General features: G+C 41.1%; 1 protein-coding gene across 3 annotated transcripts in view; it reads right to left on the bottom strand.

The window, feature by feature from the left end:
* Positions 1-392: 392 nt before the first annotated feature.
* Positions 393-11,269, bottom strand: part of Amer2 (APC membrane recruitment protein 2) — a 29,291-nt gene continuing 18,414 nt past the window's right edge. Inside the window, exons 1-2 of one of the 3 annotated variants that reach the window (XM_015498836.2) lie at positions 9,718-10,704; positions 393-9,339 (exon numbers count right to left, since the gene is read on the bottom strand). In XM_015498836.2, the coding sequence (XP_015354322.1) occupies positions 8,465-9,339; positions 9,718-10,510 (1,668 nt within the window). In that variant the 5' untranslated portion in view covers positions 10,511-10,704 and the 3' untranslated portion in view covers positions 393-8,464. Of the gene's footprint in view, positions 10,708-11,269 lie in introns of those variants that run through there. The other 2 variants (XM_048801268.1, XM_048801267.1) reach the window with 2 other exon arrangements.

Below are 11,269 nucleotides of genomic sequence, written 5' to 3'. Positions count from 1 at the left end.
AGAAAGACTCCAGTGGCCTTAATTTGGCTGCTACCTAATGGTTACAGCAGATTAGCTGGCTTCAGGAGCGATGGCAGGCATGGAAGTTTTCTAAGTAAAGGGCTCAGAAATCAGATCAGAGCCAGAACAGCAAACACGCCTTTCAAAAGGCAGAGGCCCAAATTAAACAATAATTTTTCATTTGTTTACAAAGTGCGACAAAAAATATGGATCTCCCATTGGTCTTTCTCACAGCCTCCCCCAGTCCACACATACACATACAGACACACACACACACACACATACACACACACACATATACACACATCACATCATGGTCATTACCATCAGTATAATTTCTAAAAATTGAAAAAGCCAGAAATGAAGCTGATCCTGGAGAAATAACAGAATTCTTTTTAAATGCAAAGGAGCAACAAATTTTATTGACTGAATTAAACACAACAGTTAAAAATTAAACACAACAGTTAAGATGGCAGCATTGTATTTTCATTTTAAGATGGTTGAATGAAACAAGGAAAGTGCTATTAGTCCAAGCTTCTTACATTCATTGGAAGTGTGACTATCAAAAACAGCAACATGCACAATGGTGTATATGCACAAAATGGAATTATATCAACAAATATACAAAATACCCAAAATAAAATATTTACAGGTTTAAAAATATAAACATTGATTCATCTATCCCATGAAACCACTGGAGTGGAGAAGGAAGAAAAGATCCTATTGCTATTTAGAATCCTTTTTTAAAACAAGTTTTGAAAACATAGAGTTAGTTCTAGGAGACAACTTTTGATGTTTTTCAGGGGATTAACATTCTATTATAAAAATAATATCTATAAACCTACTAACAATTTTCCTCCTGTGCACAAAAATAATACAGCCAACAGCTTGTCCTCAAAGACATGCCTGACTTTCAGGGAAACTAATTATAGAAATGGGGTCTCTCATTTAGGTTCTCTTTGTCACCATTTTCAAATAATCTGCTATTCCTTCTGTGACACTGAGATGCTTCATATAAACGAGTTGGGCAAAACCTGAAGTTCACAGTGAGCTTACTAGGTAGCTGGTGACAAGTAAAAACGACACAAATTTACTTTGCTTATAACACCAACACCATTTTCCCTGATATTCTTGATAGTTCTACCACTATCAGATCCTCCATGTTTAATTAAATTTATCCTGGAAGCAATAAAAATATTAAATAGTCTTTGTTAGAGTTTTTCCACCTTTATTTAGAAATAAGTGCCTAGAGGAGGAATAAATGGTTCTCACGTAGGTATTTGAGAAGGTTTGTTAATTCCTTCAGGCTAACTGGGGTCATGAAATGAAGTGTTAAGTATTAACTGTGTATCTGCTCCATGCCCCATGTTACCTGACTGGATATTTTTAGTATTTCTGCTGTAGTTTATTAAGTGATCCAGGTCTGAAAGTATCTGAGAAAGTTTAATGTGCCTCAAATAATGGGAACCCAGGCTGCATTTTATTTAAAATGTGTCTTCTCACAAAGTTACTCTACCCAACTATTGAATAATTTCCAAAAATTGTCCCAGTTTTCAAATCAATAGAATAACCATTGTTGCTGAACTCTTCAACTGCATCTCATTGAGATCTAAAAGTCAGAAAAATTGGATCAAATGTAGGTAACTTGTATGTCAGTAAAACAATCTCATGAGTTGTGACAGCAGTGTAATTTCAAACTGATTTTCCCTAAATACAGAGAGAGGCATCTTAATAGAATCAGAGGGAAAGAAAACTCAGGTTGCAACCTGATGAATTCACTATGGAAATTACTTTGCTGGTTTTATTATTGTCAAAGTATCTATCAGATTTTAGACCAGTTAATATATAGCTCAAAAATAACTGGTGACTAGGGCCCAATTTTTTGGTGAGAAAAAAAGTCTGCTAGACTCTGAGATATAGCTTTTAGACTTGTAGGTAATTTAGATTATGGAAAGGCCATCAACTAACATTTTAAAAACCAAGTTCACTTTTAACTAAAAGTAGTCATTGTTTTAATGAGGTGCACCATCATAAAAATCTTGTTTGACACTGGCAGTTCAAAACTTTGATCAATTTCTTATTTAAAACAAGTAATACAAAAATTGATTCTCATGGCTAAAAAATATTTACAGTTAAAGCATCAGCTGTAGAGTTAGATTTCTGGTTCAAATGCTGCCCCTATTACTTACTAAATGAATGACTTTGGTCAAGATGGTTTTTATCCTTTCCAAACATTATTTTCTTCCTCTGGAGAATGGAGTCAATATATACTTTACATGGTTCTTGTGAACAGTAAAGATAGCAATGTAAAATACAGCACAGAGCTCCACTCCTGGCACTGTAGTAAACACACAGCCCATGTTAGTTATTAGAATTAAATACAAAATACGTTCATGGTGATTGACTTAGAGGAGCTGAATGACTACTTGTTGAGCAAATTAATGAATCAGAAAATAAAGGTCAGTATTATTCAAAGGCCACAGACAGAACATAGGATGCACTATTTCTGAAAGAACCAGGTGCTTATATCTGGACTTCAGAACTGCATCAAGGCAAAGGATAACTCAATTGGCTACCATTTCAACAAACACCACAGATAATAAGTGTTGGTGAAGATGTGGAGAAAGTGGCCCTACTGTTGGCAGGAGTGTCAACTGGTGCAGCGTCTGTGGAAAACTCAATGGAAAGTTCTCAGAAATTCAAAGATAAAATGACCATATGAGCCAGTGATCCCACTTCTGGATATTTAACAAAAAGAACTGAAATCAGGACCTTGAAGAAATATTATCATTCCTATGTTCATTCCAGCATTTTGCACAATAGCCATGATGTTGACAAAATGGATGCGTTATCTACATATAATGGAATATTATTCGGCTTTCAAAAAAGAAGGAAATCCTAGCATCTGACAACAGGGATAAATCTGGAGGACATGATACTCAGTGAAATAAGCCAGTCACAGAAAGACAAATGCTGCATGATTCCATTTACATGAGGTATCAAAATAGTCAGACTCCATAGGATCAGAGAGTAGAATGGTGGTTGCCAGGGACTGAGGGAGAGAGGAATGGGGGAGTTGCTGATCAATAGGGATAAAGTTTCAGTTACATCAAGATGAGTAAGTTCTAACAATCTGCTGTACAACAATGTGTCTGTAGTTAACAATACTGTATTATACACTTAAAAATTGCTAATAGGGTAGATCTTATGTTAAATGCTTACTATAATTAAAAAAATAAATGAAATAAAAGCACGCAACAGCCAGAACAAGCCTAGATTGGGCTTAAGCAAACAAGTGAAGCGTGCTTGGAATTCGGAAATCCTACCAGGGAAGAAGTATTACTATGACAGCAGAAGAGCTCTCTGTCTGTACTTTCCATGTTCATCCCTGAAAGGACAAGACAGCTCTGAAGGAAGGCCCATGTTCTCCTACTCACTAACGAAGCGTGGCAGGGATCCCTGTGAGTGACTGTGAGCACCATCATCTTAGACGTAAAGCTGCATGGACATGGGTGAGCTTTTCCTGGTGAAAGTGAACTGTTTAATGACTTCAGCAGTTCTTACTTAGCTCTTGTATTACCCTAGGACACTAAAGTATTTATAGCCCTTGTCCCAGGAAGGAAAAAGAGAGACAGAGACACCGAAACAGAGAGTGACAGAGACAGGGACACAGAGCAGGACAGAGGTGGAAAGGGATTAGAAACAAACAAAAAGGATGAATTAAAGGTGTCATACTAGGAAGACAATGTTGCCTCTCCCCTATGGCCATAAGAGGACTAAGTAAATATTCGTAAAGCTGCTATAAGTGCCTGGAGCATAGTAAGTAGTCAACACACATTATATTGTTATTACTGTTATTATTGTTAGAAGAATTTGCTTAACTCATCTCACTCTGCTCCATCCCACAAACTATAAGCAACAAACACAAATACAAAAAAAAAAAAGTATAATAAAAGAAAAGTCTTTTAATGAATATTAAGAAAATCCAATTACAGCAGAATGAATAAAACCCCAAACGGAAGGGGTTATTATTAAGTATTACATATGGTATCTGTCCCATAAATATGTGTTGCACTCAGTTCAAGTAAACACCAATCATAAAAACCGCCCATTTTCAGCTCTGGACGCTTAGTGACTACTTTCATCTTTCCTTTTTCAGTTTGAGCAGGAACTCTTTTCCATGATCATGAAACTAGCATTGGGAATCACCCGTTAAAAACATCTGCAGAAGGATAATTTATCCTTTCTAAGTGGCTCTCGTTGCAACAGTCTGTCTCCTTTAAGCCATTATCACAGTGGAAAGGCTTCTAAGGAGCAATCTGTGACAGCCAGGAGAGGGTCTTCAGAGCCAGACAAGGGGCCAACTCCACTACCAACATGGGGGAGGAGCCACACCTCACAGATTCGGAGACAGTGGGGACTTCTCCTTTTTATGAAGTCAGCGAAGGCCTTTTGCTTCACCAGCTGTCTAAGACCTTGGTCTCCCCTAGTAGCCCTTTGGTCCTAACCTGTTTTATAAATATTTTGGGGTAATGGATTGAAAGTCTAAGTGTGACTTTGCACAAATAACCGAGTCATCCATTCCTTGCTCTGCCTGGAGGAGGAGAAAAAGAGAGGTGTGAGCTGAGGTACTTGGGTTTCTCTAATTCCATCCAGATGTTTAAAACAGCCATGCTGTTTAAAAGAAGAAGCAAATGGGGTGCCTTTTCCTCAATCATTTAAAGTTCTTGATTTCTTAGTAATGAAAAAAAAAAAAAGAGCTGTATGAAGTGAAAAAAAAGTACCTGTGAATGTACTAGGACATATCTCAGTACAAACAGGAAGCCAAGTCCATCTATTTGTAATTCAAGACAGAAATTTAGAATAACTAAACCAAGAATGAGTTCCAACATGTTAACATGGTCCAGACATGCTAACTCAACGTCATGCAAAGTGCCCCGTTTCTGATAAGGGTACTAAACAACTATGGTGTGAACAAAGGGACAGACAAAATGCTACAGGAGTCAGTCTCTTTATACAGAACTCACAGTAAAGAGTCACCTAGGAAAATTAATCTGACAAAGAGGTAAATAATGGAAACTCTTAGAAGGTTCAGTAAAAGCAATGTTGACAACTGATATAATCTTTCTACCTTGATAATTGGTCAGGAAAGGGCTCTTGGCATATTCATCTAAATGCAAAACTTGAAAACTACTGTGATGAATGCATGAAACCTTTAAATTCTGTCAGCCATTATCTTCATAGATTAAAACCTGTATTTAAAGAGTCAGATAATTGATGGGAAGTGTATCCAAAGGAAGTCCTTAATGCTCTATATCCCATTGTTGTTATTAGGTGAAATGACAAAAATTTTCTTTCATCTTGTGATTATTTAAAATGCTGTAGTAAATAAAATTTCTCCCACTTGGTATTAATGGAAGGGTAAAAGCACCAACCATCAAATAGGATGTTTCAAGTCACATTGTAAGTATAATATAGATAATAAAAGTCAGGATGTCTTTGTGCCAAGCTATTAAACTGGTAAATTCCGTTCCAACGATTGATTTGTCTTCCCCCCCTCTAATTTGGGTAGCTCTTAGTCCAAAGGGCATTAATCCATAAGTATGTTTAAATCATACACCCCAGGAAAGGTGTTATTCACCCATATTTAACCTTTCCCTTTAAAAAAATCAACAACTATGGGCCTAAATAATCTTTACAGGGTTATTAGAAAGTGCATTAATAAAAATTGACATGGAATTCAAGAGAAAAATATTAAAAAATCATCTCCATTAATTCAAATGAGACAAAGTAGCCCTTGGAACAAGAAAGCAACTATGATTCCTCTCCTGTGGTTGGAAAAAGTTGGCCACCCATTCCTCCCACCACTGCAGTGATCCCCACCAAGTGATCGAGGCCATTTAATTCATTGCCCAAATCCTTCATTTGACTAGTGTGGGTGCAATTCATAGAGATATCAGGTTTTAAAAGTTTTGAAAATATGGGGAAAATAACTTTTAAAATATTTTAAATCTTTTATAATCAATTAATTGACAGGAGAACTTAAAACTTTACTGTACATTGCAGAAATAAGTCTCCAAATTATAAAAACACAAATTGTTTCTTCTAATCTTTTAGAAATAGATTGACTTTACAATTTCTCGGTTCTTCAGGTACTGTTAACTTTTACTGCACAATTGAACAGATGAGGAAATAAAACTTGGCCCTGAAGTCATGCAAAGGACAATATAATTCTTGCCAGAAAATGCACAAGAAGGAAATAAAAACAGAGCCTTTGTTTTGCAGTTAGAAATAAAATTTATGTTTTCTCTGATTCACTGGGGGAAAATGAATGTATTTTGAGTCTAAATAGTACTATCAGCATTAAATCAAATTTAAAGCCCTTTCTCAAGAACAGAAATAATTTCCAAGATATTTCTAAAGCTAAATATTTCTAGATGTCTTTTGTCTGTTAGTTTGTACGCAGTTGAGTGCGTGAGCACGTGCAGGATGCTTGTATGAATTTGTTGTAGTTTGTGTTCAGTACCCTGAAAGCTATGTCTGCAGGAAGATCCTTATCTAGAGATATAAGGATATTAAATATTAAAATACTGTTTTGAAATAACATTAAGGATCTGAAACAACACAATAATAGCCAGTAATAAATAAAGAAATTCAGCAAGCTTCTACCTCTTTTTCTAATTCAATCCTTCTGAATTTAAAATGGGAAACAAGCTGCTCACATCACTGACTCAGATTTGTTTTCTTTTGATTTCAATTTCATTTATCAAAATAGGTTTTCATATTTTAACTTGCCTTCTTTTTTCACAAAACAGAAAACAAATTTAAAAACAAAATAACAGTCCACTACTTAGTAATTTCTGGCAAATGAGAGTTATAGAAGCGTTCATGTCATTTACATGGTGGTTTTTCACCTGAATATGTATAATCCTCCTGATATGATGAATCACCTCCACTAGAAGTTCTGGCCTTTTGATTGAATACACTGGAGCACATTTCAAAATGATATTAATTTAGTCACTAGACACTAATAGCATTCTAGGAACTGCTTCACTTTATCTTTCAAACTACCAAGGCATGTAATAATCCTTTCTGGAATAAAAGTCTTGGCTGAAATATTAGAAAACATACATATAATTAAACTGCTTCTCAAAAAAAATCTTAGAATAATGTGTTTATGATGCATAAGCTTGCCAATTTCATTCCAAACACACCTGTCTCAGCCATGATCTATAAAGCAAAAGTCAGATGGCAGGAAACACTACTTTCTATGGTTTTTTTGTTGTGTCCTTCATTTTGGACTCACCACCATTGATGAAATGTTGGATTTAAAATTTTATAACTAAGATAAAATCTTTGAAAACGGGTTTGAGGTGAAAAACAAATGGACTCTTAATCAAGACAAGGTAAAACCATTCCTCTGGGACACCAACACAATAGATCTTTTTTGAGGACCAGAGAGCCCTTATAAACCCAAACCAGCTCTGTATCAGGTTACAGTACATAAAAGAACCTAATGGTTTGGGGATAGTCATCATATCCAGCTATAAGACCAGATTTTAAATTCTAGGGTATTGACAGATTATAAAATATTAACAGTGGGATGAGCTGTAAAATATGCATTATCTACATGAGAAGGTTAAATTTTAAATGCTAAAATACTGTATCTATTGGCATTTAGTGAAATCTTTCCCTGATCTGGATTTTTGTACTGGGTAGATAGGGGCAGGTGATCCCCCCCCAAACAAACAAACAAAAAGTGAAAAACTACTCTGTAAGCCTTTTATTTCTCCCCAAATGATCTAAACCAACCAAACCAAAACTTTTCTTTATTTTCCAAGTGATAAATCTATACCTATTGGCACACCTAGACAACGAAAGTAGGGAAGTTTTCTGTCAACCAAAATCCCTTTTGATCAGGTAGAACTCCCTGGTTCTTTCAGCTTTGTTAGATGTTTTCCACACAGTGACACAGAAATGGGTCTTCCCCCCACCCATCTCTGAAAAGGAAAAGGAAAGAAAGAAAGGGAAGTGTCCTCTGGTCTGCAGTGACTCCTCCAGGCCCTCTGACTCTAGCACAGCCCAATATCCTGGCACGAGCTAACTTAGGTTTGGTTAAGTCTTGTTTTCTGCAAAGGCAAGTAAAGGTGACTTCCAAGGGTTCAGTGTATTAAAGAAAAAGGAACAAAAAATATTTTTTAAAGGTAAAAAAAAAAAAAAGAAAAAAAAGTACTTGAAAATAATTCTCAGGGACTTATCTTGAGAGGAGAATCCCAGGTGTAGCATCCCCCTCTCCGCTGTATCCTGCCCCTGTTCCCAGCACAAAGACCTAATAGGTCCAGGCTCCAGAGAAGGGGGCTGTACTAAATGACTTTCTTTAGGGGAAGCAAATATCCTTTAATGGTTTCCAGGGGGAAAGTTGTATTCCTTGATATGTGGCCCATCCACCTTGGCATCGGAGACCTCACAACTTTTTGGCACTATCGTGGCAAGCTGCTGCCCGGATGGTGGTTCCAGCCAAGCCCCGGTTGCTGACCCTGCGAACCAGCACTTTGGAGACCGGAATTTTTGTTCTGGGCATCTCACTCCTGGTTGGTTGCTGGTGCACAACTGGATGGCTGGATGGAAGGTTCGTGAGATGCTTGATGCTAATAGGGATTTTGGAGTCCTTCAGTAAACTGCCTGGTGTTCGCAGTGGACAGGTGATGGTTCCTGGAGACACAGGCTTTAACCGAGACAAGCAAGACGTCTCCTCGTTGGCAGGAGGGACTGCTGGGCTTCCATCCGGGTCAGCATAGAGATCATAGAGCGCATCCCCACTGTAGCTATCCCGGGGGATGCCAGCCTTTTTACCACTGCTTGCGCTTTCTTCCTCTGGACCCGGAGTGGTCGAGTCCCAATAGCCCTCGTCACTGTTGGGGACGCCTTCTTGTTGCTCCTTCTCTTTCTCTGGGTGTTTGGGCTGTTCCTTCGGATGGGACTCAATGGGGATCCTGTTGAGCCTCCTGCGTTTGACCAAGGACACGTCCTTGGACGCTTCTACACTTCTGGCATCTTTGGAGGTCTCTGGCACCACTTTGGTCTCCAGTGCAGCTGCCGCCTTAGCCGCTCCCTCTTGGGGCCCTTGTCCTTGATCCTCAGTCTGGGAGAGCATGTCCCAGAATTCCTGGAGATAGGTGTCGTCCACCTCATCCGGGCTGGCCATCTCTTCCCCTCCTCCTTGGTAGGCCACCACGCTGGGGTTCTTTTTAGAGAGAACTGGCTTGCCTGGCCCGGGGGCATGCTTGTCACAGCTGGGACCTGCCTCTTCCTCTTGGTCTGCAATAATATCTCCACAGCCTGTAAGAGAGTCAAAGCTTTTCAGTGAAGTCACGTCAGAAAACATCAAACAAATACGATCTGCCGATGGGTCTGAGGGTGGATCGACAGAGGAAGGGTCAGGGACGGCAGACGCCCGGCCGCTGCCACATTCAGAGTCGACAAGGGGGACAGTCTTTATCGGAACGTCACCTGTCCTGGAAGCATCCTCGGCAGTGTGGACCTCACCAGCTCCCGACTCAGGGGGTGCCCGGGGCTTCTCGGCGCGCCGATGCCCCGCGGCGTCCTCTCCCCGGGCGCTTTTGTCGTTAGGGCACCCGGGGCTCTCGGCCTCGCGGCAGGTCCGCGCTGGGGCGCGATCAGCGGAGGCAGGCACCTCCTCTCCCCCTCCGAGCTCACCTGCTGGGTCTCTAGGGGCGTCCTGGCTGGGGGTCTCCGGCTCGCACGCGGCTCTGGGCGTTTCCTCCTTGACGCACTCCAAGCTGGCGGTGAGCGAACCCGGCAAGATCAGGCTGCCCTGGCCGGCCGCGTGCGCCTCCTTCTCCTCCTCCTTGCCGCGTTTGTCCTTCTTGTGCCAGCGCATACTGCTGAAGATCCCTTTCAGCCCCCTCTTTTGTTTGCCGCCAGCCTTGCTCGCATCTGCAGGGTCTCCTTTGCCGTTTTCCGATCTCCCGTTCTTTTTCAAAAGGGAGAAGAAGCTGTGAGACTTAGCCACCGAGCTGTTGGCTAGGGAGCCCACGCCGGTCCCCGCGGCTCTGGGGGGCCCAGGGTTCGGCCGACCGCCGCCACGGCCCCGGCCACTGTCGCCCCCGGCGCGCGGCTCCTCCTTTTTGCTGCCCTCCAGCACCACCACCTCGGCTAATCCGTCGTGGGTCCTGCTCCTCACCATCCCCGTCGGACCTGAGCTTTTCCCATCCCCTTTGTTTTTGACCCCAAAAATGCTGGGCATGGTGCCACCCGATTTCCTCTTCTTGAATAATTTGAAAGCAGCTTTATTAATCTTCCCCGACGGCTGCTCGGCGGCCGGCGTTTCAGCGGCACAATCACAATGCAAGTCCATGTCTGCCGCGAGGGTCCCAGCCCCGGCCTCCTCCTTCCTCCTGCAGACCCCCGCGGACGCGCGATAGCAGCCGAGCTCCCTGACAGCCTCGCTGCTGCTGCCGCTGCCGCCGCTGCTCCTGCTCGTCTCCATGGAAACCGAGCGGGATTAGCAGCTTTCGTCAGTCATGGGCTCGCGCCAGGCCACTGTCATCCGTATTCTAAATCAACCTGAGCCGCTCTTGCTGCTGCGCTACTGCTGCAGTAGCAGCAGCCGCAAAAGAGCACACATAAAAGACCATCTCCCCTCCCGCAAAGAGCTTATATAATATCCTAACCCACTTCCATCCCACTTGGCTTGCTTTTTTTTTTTTTTTTTTTTTTTTTTTTTTTTTTTGTAACAAGAGCCTGCAACACAGCTTCCAGCCGATTGCAGAAATTAAAGTCGTAATTATGGAATTCAGATATCATGGACCCTCTCTCCCCCCTTCAGATTGCTCCTCCAGACTTGCTTTCTGGAAGCCCAATCATGGATCAGGAAATGCCAATAAAAAGGCAAAGCAAGTAAGCCCAACCCAAAAATGCTTATTCTTTTTTTTTTCTTTTTAAATGTATACTAGACGGAGCATGCTTGTGTCTTTCCCAAGTCCTTCATGTCTGTCCTTAACATGTGAGTACTAAGCCCAGCAGGCATGAAATGTGTCTGTTTACATCTATGTCTAGTCCAAATGCTAAGTACAATTTCCAGGTCAGTGCTGCATCCTTATTATTGTGGTTCTGATTCTTGTTACAAAAGCACCAACCATCAGTTGAAGACCAATTAGCAGCTCTCAGCAATGAAAGTGCAACAGTTCCATTGGAGGGAGGTTGACCAGTCCATTGGGACAACCATGGGTTTTATCCCGGACTGAGC

This window comes from Marmota marmota, unplaced genomic scaffold, assembly GCF_001458135.2.
Source record: "Marmota marmota marmota unplaced genomic scaffold, marMar, whole genome shotgun sequence".
Lineage (NCBI taxonomy): Eukaryota > Metazoa > Chordata > Mammalia > Rodentia > Sciuridae > Marmota > Marmota marmota.
The sequence above is the reverse complement of the archived record's forward strand: the minus strand, read 5'-3'. Positions and strand labels throughout refer to the sequence as shown.